This window comes from Chaetodon auriga, chromosome 10 (assembly GCF_051107435.1).
Source record: "Chaetodon auriga isolate fChaAug3 chromosome 10, fChaAug3.hap1, whole genome shotgun sequence".
NCBI lineage: Eukaryota > Metazoa > Chordata > Actinopteri > Chaetodontiformes > Chaetodontidae > Chaetodon > Chaetodon auriga.
In genome coordinates this window covers 23,567,716-23,588,076 of record NC_135083.1, presented here as the reverse complement: position 1 = coordinate 23,588,076, position 20,361 = coordinate 23,567,716, and the positions used below count along the sequence as shown (strand labels likewise).

The window sequence follows — 20,361 nt, the reverse complement described above, 5'->3', positions numbered from 1 at the left end:
ACTGCCAATTGTTTTGATAATCGATTAATCAGTTTGACTAATTTTTTAAGAAAAAAAAAATTTGTCATGATTCTCTGATTCCACCTTCGTAAATGTGAATATTTTTTATTATTTATCCTCTTTGAAGGTTTACTGTATGACATGGAGAAATTGCTTATTTCGTATGTCATTGGAATTTAAACTGCCCCTAATAAAATACTCATCCATGCTTCTCCCTGTTTAAGTTCAGTGTAACCTCAAGGAGCCTCATGCCTGTGAGGACTAACTAATCCTCAGGTCATCCCAGCTCAGTAACTGTTCACCCATAATGCTTTGCTACATATGCAGTTCTGTCATGCTCCACTGGCTTTGACTTCCTGTTCCTGGGGTAAAAGGGCTTTTGTGCAGTGTGTGTGTGTGTGTGTGTGTGTGTGTGTGTGTGTGTGTGTGTGTGTGTGTATTTTGAACCCATACTTTAGCAGCTGTCCTTCTTCTCACCAACTTGTGTCATACCATACCACACATTAATGCAACAGTAAACTTGACAAAACCCCAGTGTCCACCTGAATGGAAGTGCTATTCTGAATGCATACCTGTTCGTACATTCTGTTCCTCTCCCTCTTATTCTCTTCATGTACTCTCTCCGACAGACCAGCTAAAGATCACCAACTTGAGAGTGAACTTCACCAAGCTTCACACACTGGGAGACAACTTGCTGGACCCCAGAGCTGAAATCAAAGAAAAGTACTACTATGCTATATATGAGCTCGTCGTACGTGGAAACTGCTTTTGCTATGGCCACGCATCTGAGTGCGCCCCAATCGATGGCATCAGGGATGATATAGAAGGAATGGTGAGTGGTGAGGCTTCAGTTACAGAACAGACTTTTAATTAGCACTTTTTCCACCTGTTTCCCTCTTGTAATTTACTTTAATAATTTTGATTCTTCATCCCATGTGCATTGCCTTAACTGCCCGTTCCATCTCCTTTTAAGGTTCACGGCAGGTGTGTGTGTAACCATAACACCAAGGGTTTGAACTGTGAGCAATGTAGTGATTTCCACAACGACCTGCCCTGGAGACCAGCGGAGGGACGCAACACCAATGCCTGCAAGAGTGAGTACAGAGGAGGAAGCAAAGGGGACATAAAGTGTAGTGCAAACACATCGCAGATTTAGAAATAGATCACATGTACTTCCACTTTTTAATTGACAAGCTAATAATGGTTTCCACTGACTGACAGTTTGGGGTATTTACAGCCCAAGAGATAACCTGGGCTGCATCTGCCTATGGATAGTAAACACTTGTTGAAGGTGAAAATCAGAACAATGCATACATATGAATGTATTTGTTGATGTCTTTTTTCTAGAGTGCAACTGCAATGGCCACTCAACCCAGTGCCACTTTGACATGGCTGTGTATTTGGCCACTGGAAATGTCAGCGGAGGAGTGTGTGATGACTGCCAGCACAACACCATGGGACGCAACTGTGAGATGTGCAAACCTTTCTACTACAAAGACCCTTTCAAGGATATCAGGGACCCTCGAGTCTGCATAGGTGAGCTTGTGTTTGTGTCCCCTATCAGAGAAAATGTCAGATTAACTACGAATGGCATTTTGTGTAGGGAAATGAATGTGTAGGTAGAATGTGTACTAATTTTTTGGCATGTCAAATCTTAACAAACTTTTAGACGTGAAATTTACATTCCAACATGCCAACGGACAACATCGCAAAAATGCATTGCCCAAGTTTACCTTCCCATACATTAAAACCCGCCTGGCACCTGTCTGTCCCATAGCTTGTGACTGCGACCCAGACGGTTCCCAGAATGGAGGGATGTGTGACAGCCACACGGACCCCTCCCTCGGCATGGTGGGAGGTCAGTGCCGTTGCAAGGCCAATGTCGAGGGGCCGCGCTGTGACAAGTGTAAGACCGGCTTCTTCGGCCTGAGCGCTGACAACCCTCAGGGCTGCCAACGTGAGTACAGTCTCTGTCATAACTCAGAGAAATGTTGGAAAGATTCAGGTTGATTCAAAAATGTTTGATAATGACGAACAACTGCTGCTTCCAGCACCCACAATGACCCTTTAAATGCAATGAATAGTGTCATGTTTCTTTCTTCACTACAAAGGGCACTGTCCATAGTGCATTATCTGTGATTGGCCTTCAAATCTTTCAACTTTTTGGGATAATACTAAATAAAAACAGATTGGATTTTCTGAAAATGCAAAAGAGGTAGGAAGCTTTTTAGCTCTGAGTAGGTTCTGTAGGCCTTCTTCTCAGGCTGCAAATGGCCCCAACAACCTTCACCAAGAGGACAGACTGTATGTTGCCTGAGAGGTTCAGGAAAAGTCCACAAATGACTACTGCTCATAAAGTTTAATCGCTGTGACGCAGCTATTGCACAGTGATAAAATCTCCTATCTGGATTTGTTGACTGAACAGAAATAGGACATTTTTAGAGAGACTTTATTAAACAAACAGAATATGTTAAAGTGGTATGAGGGGGAAGTGAGACGGTACATCGCTTACATCCTCAGCTGAAAGTGTGTGCTTCCTACTTAGCACCATGATTTTCAGTGTGCTGCAGTAACTAATGAACTAATCTGTCTGTGAGAAAAATGAATCCATTATGCCCTCTGCCCTGTGCCACCAGCTTGCCGGTGTGACCATAGAGGAACAGTGTCAGGGAGTTCCCAGTGTGATCCAGTCAGTGGAGACTGCTTCTGCAAGCGTCTTGTCACTGGACGCAGCTGTGACCAGTGTTTGGTAAGACAGTGCAAGAAAATGCTTCTTTTAGCCTGACTTTTTTTTCTGGCTTAAATGGGGTGGTTGTGGTGCCTGTGGCTCAGAAGGTATAGCAGTTATCCACTTATCAGGAGATTGATAGTTCGATCCCTGGCCTCAGCAGTTCACATGTCGAAGTAACCTTGGGCAAGATACTGAACCTCAAATTGCTGCCAATGAGCAGGTTGCCTAGCCATCGTATGAATGTGTGTGAAAGGGTGAATGCAGGCTGTTGTAAAAGTGCTTTCAGTGGTCTTCAGACTAGAAAAGCGCCATTTAAAAATACAATCCATTTACCAAGAGCAAAATGTTCTCTTGCTCTCCTCACCCCTCAATAAACCCAATTAGTGGTACTGTGACAGTGAACAAAGACCCTCCAGATGGGCCTTTATTTCCTGTTTCCCCTGCTGGATAACTGTTTTTATCTCTTTGTCTGTTTCTTTTTGTACATTTCTGTCACTTAATCATTCGATGTTTGACACTAAACATGATACAATTACATTTGATGTAAACACTGTAAATTCCTGACATCTCACTCCATTGTCCATATTATTATTTCCTCTTTGGTTCTGAAGTTAGTGCTGCTGATCTTCCTCACTCTGTTTCTTTTTCATCTTTTACCCTTCACCATCTCACCCTTTCTGCCCAGCAGCCTAACGTGTTAGCTGGTGATCAGCTTTCTGTTATAATTCAGCCTCTTGTCCCAAACCACCTCAGCCAGGAATAGTGTAGGCAAGAATATGAGCTCCTGCCTGGGCCCTGAGTCTAAATTTAACCCAGGGATTTGAGGCTTGTCCGGTTGGTGTGGGTTACAGCAGGCCTAAAATGGTCAGGGCCTGGACCTGATCCGAAAGTGGATCCTGCCATCTGATGAGAAGTGTGACGCCTCATTTTAGTAGCAATTGTGTAACATCAACATTGGACAGAATTAAAAATTACCTCACTGTGGTGAGGTATATTTGAAAATAAATACATTTAGAAAATAAAAGTAACATGCTTAAACATGCTCTTCACTGAAGAGTATGGCTTAATGTCATTACTGCCTCAGAGCCTCTCTTTCTAAATAGCAATCAAGTCTAACAGACTAGCAAGAAGACAAGCAGGCACAGAGCAGTATTACTGTAGATGAATGGATGATAAAGTTTTGTCCACAAACTTGAACTGGTTTGATGCAAATAGAGTGTAAATGTTATCAGATATTTATGTAACACCCAGGGAGAAACCACAAAATGCAGCAAAGTACAAATACATGAAAAGGGAAATTGCTGACTGCAAAAAAATCCAGTGTTCCCACTGTTAAGTCAGCTCTTTCTGAAAGAAAATCTCACATGTCAACTGAAGGGAAATGGGCAGTAATAATATGCCTGAAAGCTATGAATGTTGTTTTATTGGATTAGAGAGCTAGCTAGATAGTGAGAGTATGACTCACACTCACGTATGACAGTGGAAGCCCCCCTCCCACCCTGTAATAGCATGGACAGTAATGCAGCATGTTTGTCAGGAGCTCTTTCTGCCTGTGATTCACTCTGCCCTCTGTCTGTCCCTCTGTGTTTCTAGCCAGAACACTGGGCTCTGAGCCACGACATCAACGGCTGCAGGGGCTGCGAGTGTGACATTGGAGGAGCCCTGGACAACCAGTGAGTGACGCTCTGTCTCTAACCCTCACTCACAGGTCATACATCAAGTATGAGGCTGTTAGAAATGAGATTGCATTGCATGGAGGCCCCTTTCAAATGTTGAGACATAACACATATGACATTAATTTGCTGTGCCTCTCGAGATTGACAGCTGTTATCAGTCATGCTAATTAGATGGAAATGTAGATCTGTCCACGACTTCTGAAGAAATTGCAATCGTTTACATTACTGATTAAACGCTAAGCTTCCAGCATTGGCAGCTACTGTAAGCTATATGATATCAGCTATAGCAGTGAAATAACAAAAATACCTATCTCTTCTCTGTAGCTGCTCCATGGAGAGTGGTCAGTGTCGCTGCCGCAGTCACATGACAGGACGCCAGTGTGCACAGGTGGAGTCCGGATATTTCTTCATGGCTCTGGATCACTTCCTTTATGAGGCTGAGTTGGCCAAAATGGGGCAGGTGAGCCCACCCCTATTCTTCATCAGCCCACATTTGTATTGGAGTAATTCTGTGGCTTCAGTGAGGAAATATATTTAAAAATGTATCTGAATATGTCTGTATATTACTAGAGCTCTACACTGGAGATTAGGGAGCACCAGCAGGGTCGCCCCGCCTCATGGACAGGCCTTGGGTTCGCTCGGGTACTTGAGGGTGGCACCCTTGAGTTCCTCATCACTAACGTACCCTACTCCATGGAATATGACCTGCTTATCCGCTATGAGTCACAGGTGTGTGTGTGTGTGTGTGTGTGTGTGTGTGTGTGTGTGTGCTTTAGCCATTATTGTAGCATTTTCAGACTTTCATATTCCACGATCAGTTTTCTTTTGACATATTAACTATTTAATTCTAATTCTACCCAGATGCCCAGAGACTGGGAAGAGGTGCGAATAACAGTGATCCGCCCGGGGCCGATTCCTACCAGCAGCCCCTGTGGGAACACCATCCCAGATGATGACAGACTCACCGTCTCCCTGCCTGCTGGTGCCAGGTTTGTAGCTCATACATACACACACACACACACACATACACACACTGAACTCACTACTTTCCTCATGGGGGTCCTTGGTTTTTAGGTCAAGTGTTTCCTCATGGGGACCCCCCACACTAGGAACTGCTCCTGGTCTACTGATGGGGGCGCTGCTGAGGGGACGGCTCTGGCCTGGATGGCTGGAGGCCTCTGCACCTTGGTGTGGGGCCTCCTGTCTGCCTGGGTCGGGGTGGTCTCGGGCGGCGCTCCCCGGTCATGAGCCGGGGGCCCTCTCAGTGTGGATGGTCCCCAAAAAGGTGGCTTATTCCATATCTTGTCCGTATGGGTGTGTGTGTGCGCGTGTGTGTGTTTGCGTGTCTGTGCGTGTGTTTCTGTATGTAGTTATGGGGGCGGGAGAGCTGGGTTTTCTTCTTTGTTGTTTTTAGTCTCTGTGAGGCACTTTGTGTTGTTTTTAAGTATGAAAAGTGCCATATGAATAAATAAAGTTTGAAGTTTGAAGTTATACATAGTCACTGAGTCTTAACTGTGTGCTGCTTGTGTTTGCTTCAGGTTTGTGGTCCTTCCTCAGCCAGTGTGTCTGGAGAGAGGTGTCACTTACACCCTCCGCTTTGAGTTCAGACGCTATCAGGACACCAACAGTATCCTCAATGGAGCGGCCAACGCTGTCCTCCTTGTGGACTCTGTGAGATTCATTTCTTTTTTGTTTTTCCTTTAAAGCCCCTTTCACACATGCAGTCTATCCCTGAACTGTTCAGGAACATTTCCTGCATGAGGTCATGCATTATTGAGAGAAAGGAGGTCTGTACAGCCAATTTCTCACCTCTAGACCTCAACAGTAACATTTCAGGGAAAATGCTGGTACAGCTGTGTTGTGAATGAAAGTAGTGACATTGCGGGGTCAAGCACGTTGTCAGATGGAAGAAGCTTTCACATGGAGCAGGTGAACAAATCACAAGCCTCCACTGATGTAATATTTGAATCTCCACGTTGTGTTGAACTTGAACATTACAAAAACAGTGGCACGTCACAAAAACAGCTCCCTGCCGCCATGTTCCTGAAAATAGTAAGAGATGCCTTACGTCCTGCATTGACCTCTTGTTCTGTCTTCTTCTTCTTCTTCTTCTTCTTCTTCTTCTTCTTCTTCTGCTACGTTTTATGGCAGTTATCATCCATAAGAGTTTCTTTACCACTATCTGCTGGATTGTCCTTTGTCCCATCTATTCTGCCATTACCATGGCATGTGTGAAAGGGTGCAAGACAGAAATGTAGCTGCATGTGTGAATCGTTAAAGTGCCTGAAAAGTTATCTCAGTAACTGCCTGTGAACTGTGTGTTGGAAGAGGCTTAAAATAAACTTCTGGCTCATGAAGAATTTGCAGTTTTCTTTCCACACACAAACATCTCCCTCCGTCCTTTTCATAAATCCTTGCTCATCTCCAGATCGCCTTGATGCCGCGCCACTCCTCAATGGAGATGTTCAACGCAGGAGATCCAGCCTCTAACAACAGGAAGCAGACCTATGAGCGGTATCGCTGCCACGAGGGGGCGAAGAGTGTGACCCGCCCACTGATGAGTGACACCTGTGCCAAACTAATCACCAGCATGTCGGCCATTGTAAATGACGGAGCTCTGCGTGAGTGAAAAAAGTCTTATTAAAAGCTTTTGCCTTGTTTGAATGACATTTATCATGTTGATAATGTAGTCTCCTCTGCATGAACAGCAACTGGGTATTGCAAGATAACAGCCTCAGATGTGTTTTTAGCATTATGATGGTGCTGAAAGAGTTTCAGCTCATTGTTAAACTCCAGCTTTACTGCTTTGCTTTACTCTCACGGCTCTCATAGTGTAGTTTTCAGCCGTAGTTGGCAACTGTTCAGAGAAATCCTGCTTATGCGCCTGCAGCAAACGGAAGACTGACACAGTTACAGTGAACATGGTGGAGCATTTAGCAGCTATGAGCCAGATATTTCCCTCAGGAGTTGGCTGACACCAAAAACCGAGCTAAAGGAGAGTGGACTCCCATTCCAGACAGAAATATTCAGAAGATATACAGGGCTGTGTTGTGCTCCATGATAAATCCAAAAATCTTTTTTCTGCCTTCTTAATAATTAAAAACTATGAACAATAGCTGCGGTATCATTATGGTTTCTATAATTCTGATCTCAGCTGGACTTTTAATCTTTGCAACATAGTTGGGAGACCCATAAAACTAATAATGAATCACGTTAACCTTACAGTCATGTAGATGTGTTCAGTCATCATAGGGTTCAATGCCTGTGCTTCTCTGTCCTCTTTCAGTTTGTAATTGCGATCTTCAGGGGTCCGTCAGCTCCATGTGCGATGTCCGCGGGGGCCAATGCCGCTGCAGGCCCAATGTGATTGGTCGACGTTGTGACCAGTGTGCTCCAGGAACTTATGGCTTTGGACCTTCAGGCTGCATAGGTGAGAAACTTTGGGCCCTTCTAAATATACCTTGAAATCCGGAGCTGTTACAACATTTTTAATATTTTGTTTTTCTAAGATTTTCCTGAAGAACTTTGTCAGTCCTGAGATACAGACAGTATAACAGCTAATAAAGCAGTTTGACTGGAAAACTTCAATAAAAAATCTCTTGGCACTCACACATTATGACACTCAACTGGCTCTCAATTTTATTTTTATTCCATCAACATATTAACTTGACTCTATGTGCAGTGGCTTTGAGCAGTTATATGCTATGCTGCTGGCGCCCTCTACTGTCTGTCAGGACACAGGTGTAAATGAAAACTTACTTATTACCCATCCCACTTTTCTCTCTCTGTCTTTGATTCCTTCTCCTTTGCACTTCACTTCCTCCAATCATGCTCTCCTCCTTCCCTTACACCCCTCCTCATCCTTTTCTGCCCTCCAGCCTGTGGTTGCAGTTTGGAAGGCTCTGTGACTCGGCTTTGTGACAAGTTCACCGGTCAGTGCCAGTGCCGCCCAGGAGCTTTTGGTCAGCGCTGTGACGGATGCCAGGGGGGTTACTGGGGCTTCCCCAGCTGTCGGCCCTGCCAGTGCAATGGACACGCCGACCAGTGCGACCAGAGGACTGGAGCCTGCATCAGCTGTAGGGACAACACTGGAGGAGACAAGTGTGAGAGGTGATGTTTCAGTGTGAAGGGGACCAAGCAGCATGAGATCAGTTTCAGTTTAAACATAAATATCATGTGGATAAGAGGATAAAGAAAGGAGTTTATAGACTTTGGAGAATTATAGATTACCGCTTGGCACAAAACACTTCCTTATTATTAGATTCAAATTTTAAACTGTTGTGTGTTCATTTGTTTCTCTAGTGTGGTGTAGCTTTAAATCCTCATTCAGCCCGAGTAAACCCCTTCACCCTTTCTGCAGGTGTGCCAATGGTTACTACGGTAACCCAGTTTTGGGCATAGCGTCCAGTGGTCAGTGCCGTCCGTGCCCCTGTCCAGACGGACCCAACAGTGGACGCCACTTTGCTGCTTCTTGTTACCAGGACAACCGCAACAGGCAAATTATCTGCAACTGCAACCAGGGTTACACAGGTAAACCTACATTTGTTATTTTGTACTTCCTCTTCCACCAGTCCTCGCTTTCTGCTCTGTTTCTCATCCTCACCCTCAGAAAATGATTCTGATGAGATCATAGGTGTGTCCAGGTGTGTCCAGGTGTGTGTGTGTGTGTGTGTGTGTGTGTGTGTGTGTGTGTGTGTGTGTGTGTGTAGTTCCAATGAACTTGACCGCAGTTCATTGGAACTACAGAACCTGTGAAATTGTGAATACTGTTGAACCTGTTGAACCTGAACATTATAGTACTGCATCATCATGCTGCTGTTCATGATGCACTTTGTGTCAGTTTGAGATTTAAAACAAGACCTCGTGCACAGTGTAATTGTGCCTATGATATGTTTTATCAAGCCAAAGGGCACCTCAATGGATCACAACTGTAAGATGAAGATGCCTTTTATATTTAGTCTCATAATAGTCTGGTTTTTTAGCAAGCTGGAGTTTTGCCAAAAGAAGAGCTGGTGTTACAGTCTAAGTAACCTCAGTGATAGAAAAGAACCACAAAACAAGACTATAGCCACACTAGCAGCTCTGTGAGTGTGTGCTTTCCCAGGTATGATGTTTAACATGTTCACCATCTTAATTTATCATTAATTAGCACTAAACACAAAAGTGACAGCTGAGGCTGATGGCAACGTCATTAGTTTTCCAGGTATTTGTCAGATAATGGCCCTAGATGAATTTGGAAAGGGGTCACCAAAGTTACTACATTTCATTCTCACAGACTCATGATCATCTGAAAGCAAAAATTTCAAACTCATGGTGGCACTAGAGTAAAAGTCAGTTGGTCACAAGGAATCATCCTGTGGGGACCATGAAAATCCATCCCTGATATCAGGCCAGTCTAGCTTCGTCCATCCTTATTACCACAGCATTTATGTTTTTCGTCAACAAGTTGTGCTCTGAAAAAATTAGGTTCCTCAAGTTCAGAGAAGTTCTGAAACATGTTGGTAATAAAATTCCAATCTTCAAGATAAAGGACGTAACTTAAATGAGGTAAGAATGATGTTTGTCAGTGAGTTCTGGTGGATGGTAACCTGTGTCATTTCCTCCCTCCCCTTGTATTACTGGCACAGGGATTGTTAAACGCTCCGGGGTGACCATTTTTAAGCGTGAGTAGTGATGGTTGACCCCCGTCCCTTCCCCTCCTCCTCCTCCCTCTCCTCCTCCTCTGTTTTCCACCAACCCTCCACTTCACCATTCCTACCCATGCATGGCTCCAGCACCCCTCCCATCAGCGGTGCTGTGCCACAGTGCACTCCTGCATAGGTGTGAGACCTGGCTCAAAGAATAATGTTGAAATATTTCAAATACTTTTCTGTGACTGACTGCCCATGTGTTATATGGCACTAAAGGGACAAGTGATTGTCCCTTAAATTAGATCAAAATTATATTGTAAGTGGTGAAATCATTTCAAAACAAGATTTGAACCAAGTCTGCGTGACTGTGCCCGACAAGGACCTTTTTTTGAGTGATTGTGTCAAAATGTCTTGTTTCCCACTCAAAAAATGCCCTTTGAATGTAACGTTCTGTGAATGAGTGATGTGGTTGAGCGGTCATTTCCCAGAGAAACAGAGCTGCTCTGATATAACAATATAACCATACAAAGCACTGATTTCACCTTTTTTTTTCTTTCACCAGCCTGGCTTTTCAGATAAAGCACAATGGAGAGTACTGACTTTCAAAAGTACAGGAAGAGAGAGGCAGTGGGCCTGAAAAACTCAAAGAATGGAGCTGATTACATTTGCTTCTTACCTCTTTGCCCTCTCTCTCTTTCATTCCTGATCTTCATCCAACTTTTTCTTTTTTCTACTTGTTTCTCATCTAATCCTTCCTGTATTTCAGCTTTAATTCTGCCAGCACAGCCCTACTCTTTACCTCTCTACCCCTCCTTCTCATTCCTTTTTTCTCTAATTTCCTTTTCCTGCAAGACTCAAATATGCCAAGTATTTCTTCTGTTCAGTCTGACCTAAGGGACAGCAAATGAGAGAGAACAGTGAGGGAAAACAACAACTAATGGTTCACAGGCAAAATAATCCAGTACTCTGCCTGACTGCTGTTGTAGCCGTATAGTACAGTATGCTGCATGCCTGTAGCAGTAGATCATGACGGGCACAGTACAGATGCAGCCAAACACAATACACAGCACAGTGTGTAAACCAGGATGTAGAGGTCACATCTGTCTCGCTGGAGATTCCTGAGACATCATTCCAGAATCACAGAATGTAAATTACTGCTGACTAATGTTTATGTAATCAATAAGTGTAATAATGTGTTGCGTAATGTTCTGAAGAAGGGTGTGAGGACACTTAACTAATGAGAGCTGGTTCACCCGGCCCCACTGAGTGATGATGAGTAACAAAACTGATTCTAGTAACATTCTGTATTAATATAATAATTGTCATGCTTTGCAGAGATGGCTTAAGACAAGTGTTCGGCTAACATGTTTTTGTCAATGGAAGTATCCACAGTCTAGGACTGCAAAATCCAGCTGTATGAGGAGGGTCCTCATTACTCTGTTAAACCAAGATTACCTGTTGATTCTGCTGCTGCAAATTCACAAGTTTCCTGCTTCTTGCTGTGTATTACACTGTAAAAACAGCTTGGAAAATCCTGTAGAGCACTTCCCCCATTCTCACTGCAAAACATATTTCAGTTAAAATAAAAGTAGTAGATATCACATCTCCTCCTTTTGTAACGCGTGTTGTCTTTCCTTTTTGATTTTTCTTTCAATTCAGGTGCTCGATGTGAGGAATGTGCCCCAGGTTATTATGGCAACCCCTCTCAGCCTGGAGGGCGCTGCCAGCCGTGCCAGTGCAACAACAACATCGACATGTCAGACATGGACGCTTGTGACAGGCAAACCGGAGAGTGCAGGAAATGCCTTTACAACACTGAGGGCCCCAACTGTGGCATCTGCAAGAGCGGCTATTTCGGGGACGCTTCGCGGCGCAACTGCAGGAGTGAGTGACATGTTCATTGAACAAAGTCTACAAAAAGAAAAAGTGTTGTTTCAAAAGAACCAAATCATAATAGTAATTATTTTTTGCCTTTCAGAGTGCACGTGTAACTTCCTGGGTACTGATCGCAGCCAGTGTATGGAGCGTGAGGACTGTGTGTGCCAGCGTGCCACAGGGCAGTGCCAGTGTCTACCGAATGTCATAGGTCTGACATGTGACCACTGCGCCCCCAACCACTGGAACTTGGCCAGCGGGAGGGGCTGCGAATCCTGCGGCTGTGATCCAAACAACTCAGTCACCTCCTCGTGTAATGAGGTGGGAAACAGTTAGACCTGAACACATTCAAATTAGCTCATCTCTGATGCAGTTTAAGTGTAAATATGTTGACATTCATTCACATTGACAGAAAGAAAAAAATTGGATTTGTCATGGTTCTATTTTTCCACTGTCTCTTGTGCAGTTCACCGGGCAGTGTCATTGTCGGGACGGCTTTGGAGGGAAGACCTGCACAGACTGTCAGGAGAACTACTGGGGAGACCCCAGGACACAGTGCCGAGGTTAGAAAACATGAAGAAACAATAAAAGAGATACGCACATCCCAGTGCCAGGGAGGATAGGTACTCCCAAATTTCTCCTCATGGGGATGAATAAAGTATCTATCTATCTATCTATCTATCTATCTATCTATCTATCTATCTATCTATCTATCAAAGAAGAATCTAGCAGAGTTGAAACAAATATATCTTCACACCAAGTAGCTGATGTTAAAAAGATTTTAATGCTGAAAGCACAAGGCTCTTCCTCAGAGCCTGTTATTGTGTTGAACACAATTGCCATCTTAAATACCCATAATGCATCTTACCAGCACATCTAACATACCACACTTGTTGCAAATATTAAACAGTCAGGAAGTAACAAGAAACATAATTAAGCAGCCTGACAGCAGCCCCATAATCAATAAATAACACATTGTTTTGCAGTTAAAATTGATGTGTATGTGTAAACATACTCATTATAAGCTAACTCCTACTGTTCACTGCACACTCTCTGTCCTTCTCTCCCCCTCCAGCTTGTGACTGTGACTGGCGTGGCATTGAGACCTCTCAGTGTAACCGAGTGACAGGCCACTGTGTTTGCCAGCAGGGGGTGTCAGGTGTCCGCTGTGACCAGTGTGCCAGGGGCTTCTCTGGCCAGTTCCCCAACTGTCAGCCGTGTCACCAGTGTTTCGGGGACTGGGATCGCATTGTGCAGGTGCAGTTTCATGCTAAAGAGGGGGCTTAAACTTCATCCTATTGATTAGGAATGAGCCATAATCTTTCTCTTCATAACTTTGTCTCATCATCAGGACCTGGCAGTGCGCACCAAGGCTCTGGCAGAGCGTGCCCATGAGATTCAGACCACTGGGCTTACTGGGGCCTATGAGAAGGCCTTCAGAGACCTGGAGGAGAAGCTGGCACAAGCTCAGGGCATTGTCAACGCACGCAATGCTACTGCTGCAGCCGTTGCTACCCTAATGGAGCTTATTGAAGATCTGAGGTACGGCTGTTAAGAGCTGGTTTAGGATTTTTTTCTGCCTCTGCACTGGTGACCTCCATAGCCTCAAGCATTATGTTTTTGGGTTGTTTGCCTGCCAATCCCTCCCATTCTTGTGCATGTGATCTCAGGAATGCCTTGAGGAAAGTTCCTCAAATCATTTCACAAACATCCACTTGGACTCGAGAATGAACTGATTAGGCTTTGGTGGTCAAAGGTCACTGTGACCACACAAAACACATTTTTGGCCATAACTCAAGAATTCATTCTCTAATTATCACCAAATTTCACACAAATGTCTCATAGAATTAAATGGTGAAGTGATGACATTTTATATCCAAAAGGTCAAAGGTCAGCTTTGACATCATCATCATGCTCTGCAGAAACACTTGAATTCTACTTTGAAAAATATTTATTTCCCTTTGAGTCGAGAAAAATCTAATCACCTCTGTACCAGATTTATTAGATTTGTCCAAGAAAGTACTTTTGAAATCAGAAATTATAATTTACATCCCCCAACAACTGTCTGACTGCCATGCAGAGCGCAAATCGGTGAGACCACTGACGCCCTGAATCGCCTGGAAGGAGACCTAACCATCGTCCAGGACAGCAACTCTGAAGCCAGCAAGGAGCTGAGTGCTCTGGAGAGAGAGGCTAAAGAATTAAACCTCACTTCAGAGCAGCTACACCACCAACTAGATGTCCTAAAAAACTCCAACTTCCTAGGTGAGAAAAAGATGGAGGATAGATGCTTATTATCCAACACTCTTACCTTGAACACTGCCGTCAGCTTTCCTCACCCCAAGTTTCTGTGAAAATGTACTTTTTAATCCTCCTTTTTCTCCCTAGGTGCATACGATAGCATCCGTAGCTCCTACAACAAGTCTCGTGATGCAGAGCGGCGTGCCAATGAATCAACAACTACCAGGCCCAGCACTGTCAGCCAATCCGCAGACACTCGCCGGCGCACCGAGCGCCTCATTACTGCCAAGAAGGACGACTTCAACCGTAAAAATGCTGCCAACAAGCGTTCGCTTGGAGACCTCAATGCCAGAGCACAGGGCCTGGACTTGAAGAAGATCAACGAGAAGGTTTGACCACACTGATAGAGTTTGATAACATTCATGTGTGAGAAGGAACTACAGAAGCAGTGAAGGGTCAAATGCTTCAGGCCTGCTGGTAAACAGCAAAAGCTAAAACTGGTGTAATTCCATTTCAGCCTTCAAGGGAAAACACAGTATCAACAAAAAGATGTCTGCTTCACTAGTTTGTATAAGATAAACTTTATTTTTATTTACCGTCCATATTTTGCTTTGTTACTGTCCAACTGTCTTCTATTTGTATTGAACTGAATAATAAATAATAATCTATAAATAATGTATGATTTAATCACGCTCAATAACATGAATTCCACCACAGTCAAAAGCTGAGAGGGTGGTTCCTGCTATGCTGCTTAGTCAGTTACTTTTTCTTTAGCAGGAATTTTGTGCATTTTTTTCCATCACGATTGAAACAGACAAGAAGAATTCGAGTTATGGGGTTGAGTTTTGGCTTTTTTGGACAATAGAGCAGTGAAGTGTCTCAATCTCACACATACACAAATGTATACCTGTTAATTTCCATACAAATACAAATACATGTTCACCTGTCTCAGGTTTGCGGTGCCCCAGGTGATGCTCCTTGTGGGGAAAGTCCTTGTGGGGGTGCAGGTTGCCGTGATGATGAAGGGAACCGTCACTGTGGAGGCCTCAACTGTAACGGTGCTGTAGCAGCAGCTGACAATGCCCTGGAGAGAGCCAAACACGCAGAGAGGGAGCTGAACAAAGCTATGGGAGATGTGGAGGGTCTCTTCACAAAGGTATAAAGACAAATACAGTTCCTGTACTTTTGGACTACAGCTGCTTCAGCTGCATATATCACACCTATTAGATGAAGAGTCGTAAACAAAGGAGCTATGCTGAATAATGCGGCGTGCGTCCTCTGGTTCATTCAGGTTGCGGAGGCCAAGAGCAAGGCAGAGGAGGCCAAGGGCAAAGCCCAAGCTGCTCTGGACAAAGCCACCGCCACCAAGAACAAAGTGGAGCGTTCCAACAATGAGCTGAGAGACCTCATCAAACAGATCAGAGAGTTCCTCACCCGTGAGTCTGACAGTCTGCTGGCTTTACACATTATGATATCTTTCACATGCACATGCAGCTAACCAAAAACATGTAGAAGAGTCATGTTGCCTTTTAATCGACCCTCCTATGTCAACCCTGCCACCTCTCGTGTCATGCTTCCAGAGGAGGGTGCGGACCCCGACAGCATTGAGGCAGTGGCGAACCGTGTGCTGGAGCTCTCCATCCCTGCCTCACCCCTCCAGATCAGACATCTTGCTGATGAAATCAAGGAACGCGTTCGTAGCCTTTCAAATGTGGACGCCATCCTGGAGCAGACGCAAGATGATGTCCGCAAGGCAGAGCAACTGCTGCTGGATGCAAAGAGGGCCAGGTAATCAGGGCAGAGTCAGACTTTTGTTGTAACAAAGAGTATTCCATATTTATTGACAGCAACACTATGTTGTCGTTAAGGCATCGTGCTGAGGGGGTAAAGACCACAGCAGAGACAGTGAAACAGGCCCTGGTGGATGCCAAGACTGCCCAGACGTCAGCAGAGAAGGCCATAGCGAGAGCCAGAGCGGACATTGGGGACACTGAGGCCCGCCTTGTACAGGTAACCAACCAAAAAAAGTAATGTTAGTCAGATTTTTACTGCTCCGTAGTCCAAATATTTCCTTCAGGAAAGTTCTAAAACAAGCCTAAAGGAGAACAAGTGAACATGAACATCGAAAGGTGAATACTGGAATTGCATTTGTATCAGCTGACCAGAACTCCAAAGTCGCTCCATATCTGCTGGATGTGTGACATGTAATCATTTTCAAAAATGTCAGTGTAGTGTTTTAGCTTTTTTCCACCTTCCCCAAGTGACTTGTTGGTGAATGAAAATCACCATGCTCTGCCAAAGGATTTTGGCACAAGCCAAATGTCTCGCATACCTATTATAGAACATTACATGGAAACATGGACACCCATATGTATCATCGTGTGCAAGAAAATCAATGATTTCTCTACAATGATGTTCAATGTGCATTCAAAACACACATATGGGTTTTACATGAACATCCAGGACTCAGTTTTGTGAAATCACATGCCAGCACATAATGAAAACATATTGCTTAATCCAGCAAAAGCAGAGGTTGTAATGTTATTTCAGAAGGATCAGAATGCACTTTGCTTGGGCATCTTCTCCTCAGATTGAGTCAGAGACATCCAACAGTGAGAAGGACCTGGATGATGCTATGGACCGCCTTGGCACACTGGGACGGGAAATCAATACCCTGAAGACCAAACGTGCCAAGAACAGCATGGCAGCAGCACGAGCCGAAGAGACAGCCACAATGGCCCGCGACAAGGCAAACGAAGCCAAGCAGGTGTGTGCCCGTGTGTGTGCACGCACTTAGCCTCATTCATTAAAAGTGTATTCACCTGTTATAGACAAACATTTGTTTTGTCTTGATGCTCAGATTCTAGACGGCCAGCTGACAGATAAATATCATGAGGTGCAGCAACGGGTTGACACGAAGGCCAAGGCTGTGAAGGATGCCAAGAAAAGGGCAGAGAGCCTCAGAGATGAAGCGAAGGAACTTCTGAGAGATGCTCAGAACAAGCTCCAGAGACTAGCAGGTGCTTAATGATATCTGTGTGTGTATGTATGTGTGTCATGTCGTGTGTTTGTTTGGAGGAAGGAAAGTATGAGTTTAGAATTTGAAAGACACAATTGTTGCAACCTTTAGAGTACAAAAAGTCTGTCACAGACTTATGAAAACTTTACTATTGACATTGGCATACGCTATTTAGAAACAAATTAAAATGAATTTTTCTGCAGAATTAAGTGACTGAAGGTCAACTTCTAATTGGATCCTCAAGCTACAGTTTAAAGTCCCAACTCCAGAATTAGTCACTGTATTTGCATGGCACCCTTCATACAGGTGAGTGCAATTCAAAGCACTTTGAAAGCAGTTGACAAGCTGATAAAACACAGCACACACTTATCTGTATGATAAGTATGACCAGACAGTTAGCTTAGCTTAGCACAAAGCCTGGAAACAGCAGAGACTCCAGGAAGTTAACTGTGCCCAACCATGAAATAGTTTGGCTCATAGTGTCATTTTTCCACTTTTTTTGGTAAACAAACAAGAAATGACATGTTAATTAGTGAGCTTTGGAGGTGCTGGGAGGCAGATTTTGTTACATTTGACAAACTCTTCCTGTTTGTAGTATTCATGCTAAGCTAAGCTAACCAGCTGACAGTAGCTTCACATACCGTACAGTGTGTGGTATTGACCATCTAACTCTTGGCAAGCCCAAAGGTTACATACATACAGTAGATTAAAAAGCAGCACACAGTGTTTTGAGAAATGACAAAGAACTCTCTCCCAGAGAGATGGGAGGCCAGTGAAAACAGTTGTAGACAAGCAGTCTCAGTCTCAGTCTATTCAAAAGAATTTGGTAATCAACTGGATCAAAATCAGCACCCAGATCAAGTAGAATGACTGAGAGTAGCGCCAGATGCTGCTAATGCCTGGCTGTGTAACCATTCCTGAAATTCCTGCTTCCCGCAGAGCTGGAGAAGAACTACGAGGAGAACCAGAAGAGGTTGGAGGGGAAAGCTCGTCAGCTGGATGGCTTGGAGGACAAGATGAAAGCTATCCTCCATGACATCAACAAACAGATCCAGATCTACAACACATGCCAGTAACTCTCTTGTCCTTGTCATAAGAAAACTGCTCCATCATCGTGTTATTCTGCCATTTCCTCTAGATGCAGTAACTGTACAATAGACTTTGAAGAACACAATTAAAAAGAGGGCTGGAATGGTCATTGTATCACTCTGCAAGTGAATTTGCCTATTTTGTGTGCAAACTGTCTTTTATGTACGTATTTTAAACGGTTGCTCTCATATTTAGATATGTATACCCATGACTGAAATTGTAATGGTTGTCTGTACATTATTTTTGTTTTTAAGTTTCAAAACAATCTGGAAATGTATCTGTTTAAATTAGCGTTTTAAACATGAAAAATGAAAATTAGATTTTAGAAATGTCAGTAATACACAGATGTAGGTGAAAATAATGCATTGCAAATTATTTGTAGCTTTTAACTCACTTAGAGGGACTGTTGCATAAACAGCAGGTCGGCATGTCATTTTCTCCCCTTCCCGTTTTTCTATGAAGTCTCTGTTGCTGCTGAAGTGTATTCTGAGCTGTGCTCATCCAAAGACGACTTCATTTTAACTGTAGAGACACTGGACAGTGTCTTCTTTCACTTTGAAACACAACATTTGGGTGCATAAAAACTGAATGAAAGTCTCTTCACATTTAAGTGTGCTTTAAAGTCAAAATGACCAGGCTTTAGTTGTTTGGGCTTATTAAGCCAAAACACACAGACATGGGTATAGACACTGGACCCTTGTCCCTGTGTAGTTTCAAGGAGAAAGAAGAAATTAAGAGGGTTTATGCAATCATATGGATTTTTGGATAAAAAAATGTACCAGCTGGGGTGCTAGGAATACATGTTTATGCTAAGTCTGCCTTTATACAAATGACGAGGAAAGAAATGATACAACCTTTTTTATGTGAAAATAAAATGAAGTGTTTGACACTGCGAAGCGAATAGATATAACCAGCCCAAAACCCATCTCTGCTGGAGTGGCAGGATAGCTGTACACTGATACCACACATGAATGATGCAGGGAGCAATGTAAGCTAAGAGTTCATGCTGCCAGCACAGCTCTGTGATGCCACTATCAGTTGGTCCACAGTGAAATATCTCAACAACTGTCCTGCCAGAGCCGATGAACCGAGAGGACATTCTGGTCTAGCTGAGCCTGACAGGCTGAGTCTGACATGTTCAGTCACTGTACAGAGGCTAAATGCTTTTTATTTAGTTAACAAAATGGCATTCCCTCTGACACCACCCTCAGGACAAATGTAAAGGATTGGGTAGACATTTTAACAACTAAGCTCATTTGCTCTCTTACAGAGAGTTAGGTGGGATGATGAGACCACACTGTTTGATAAATATGATGCTACAGCCAGCAGCCTAGTACCTTAGCTTAGCATAAAGAGTGGAATCAGGGGAAAACAGCTAGCCAAATGCTAAAAACATCAACACTGACTCCAGTTTTAATGCTAAGACAAGATAAATGTCTCCTATAATGGACAAATAGTGGTACTGACCTTTTTATCTAACTCTCTGCAAGAGAGCAAGTGAAATGATGCCAAAATGTTTTGCTATGTTTGTTATTCTTTTAGTCATCACCAGGATTCATTTTTATGAACGCCAAACCAGTGATGCAGAATGTGAATGTTTGTTTATCAAATGTACTGTGACAGAATATGCAAGATCTGCAGTAATTGATGCCTCACTGAAGTGACAGAGTATCCTATTGTACGCACAGTGTTTAATTGTGCCTTATAATATGCCGAGTCATGAGGCATTACTTGTACTATTCGCGTGCTAATTTGTTTTTAAGGAAACGGAAACCAAAAAACTATCTTTGTACACATATTTCCCTCAGATCACATATCATCTGCAGGCACATGATTTTGATAAGTAATTGCCAAAGCAAAAGTACCAAAAGAAGCTTGTGTTAAGTTGAACTGTGTACAGTTCTGTGAATAAAGGTTGGATAACTTAACATTTCTTTATGTCGAGGTAACTTTTTTGAGCATCTTCATCAGGAGTCAAATCAGATGATCGGATGAAAAGCCTCTATGCCTCGCACTGTCTCATTTTCTAACCTTGTTGCATTGTGGCCTGCTGCCAGGGTCTGCACAGATGTAAGATGCGCCATTGTTATTTGTGTGTTC

At 43.6% G+C, this 20,361-nt stretch overlaps 1 protein-coding gene across 1 annotated transcript in view; it reads left to right on the top strand.

Moving 5' to 3' along the window:
* Window positions 1-20,166, top strand: part of lamb2 (laminin, beta 2 (laminin S)) — a 47,177-nt gene extending 27,011 nt beyond the window's left edge. The window contains exons 8-35 of the mRNA XM_076741711.1: window positions 630-832; window positions 974-1,094; window positions 1,348-1,536; window positions 1,778-1,957; window positions 2,637-2,749; window positions 4,325-4,404; window positions 4,732-4,867; window positions 4,978-5,136; window positions 5,269-5,396; window positions 5,946-6,078; window positions 6,836-7,028; window positions 7,694-7,837; window positions 8,286-8,517; window positions 8,768-8,937; window positions 11,697-11,921; window positions 12,016-12,233; window positions 12,379-12,475; window positions 12,988-13,169; window positions 13,264-13,454; window positions 13,993-14,177; window positions 14,301-14,542; window positions 15,106-15,309; window positions 15,445-15,589; window positions 15,734-15,941; window positions 16,022-16,163; window positions 16,744-16,920; window positions 17,014-17,173; window positions 18,112-20,166. Of these exons, the coding sequence (XP_076597826.1) occupies window positions 630-832; window positions 974-1,094; window positions 1,348-1,536; window positions 1,778-1,957; window positions 2,637-2,749; window positions 4,325-4,404; window positions 4,732-4,867; window positions 4,978-5,136; window positions 5,269-5,396; window positions 5,946-6,078; window positions 6,836-7,028; window positions 7,694-7,837; window positions 8,286-8,517; window positions 8,768-8,937; window positions 11,697-11,921; window positions 12,016-12,233; window positions 12,379-12,475; window positions 12,988-13,169; window positions 13,264-13,454; window positions 13,993-14,177; window positions 14,301-14,542; window positions 15,106-15,309; window positions 15,445-15,589; window positions 15,734-15,941; window positions 16,022-16,163; window positions 16,744-16,920; window positions 17,014-17,173; window positions 18,112-18,248 (4,694 nt within the window). The 3' untranslated portion in view covers window positions 18,249-20,166. The remainder of the gene's footprint in view (window positions 1-629; window positions 833-973; window positions 1,095-1,347; window positions 1,537-1,777; window positions 1,958-2,636; window positions 2,750-4,324; window positions 4,405-4,731; window positions 4,868-4,977; window positions 5,137-5,268; window positions 5,397-5,945; window positions 6,079-6,835; window positions 7,029-7,693; window positions 7,838-8,285; window positions 8,518-8,767; window positions 8,938-11,696; window positions 11,922-12,015; window positions 12,234-12,378; window positions 12,476-12,987; window positions 13,170-13,263; window positions 13,455-13,992; window positions 14,178-14,300; window positions 14,543-15,105; window positions 15,310-15,444; window positions 15,590-15,733; window positions 15,942-16,021; window positions 16,164-16,743; window positions 16,921-17,013; window positions 17,174-18,111) is intronic.
* The last annotated feature ends 195 nt before the right edge of the window (window positions 20,167-20,361 follow it).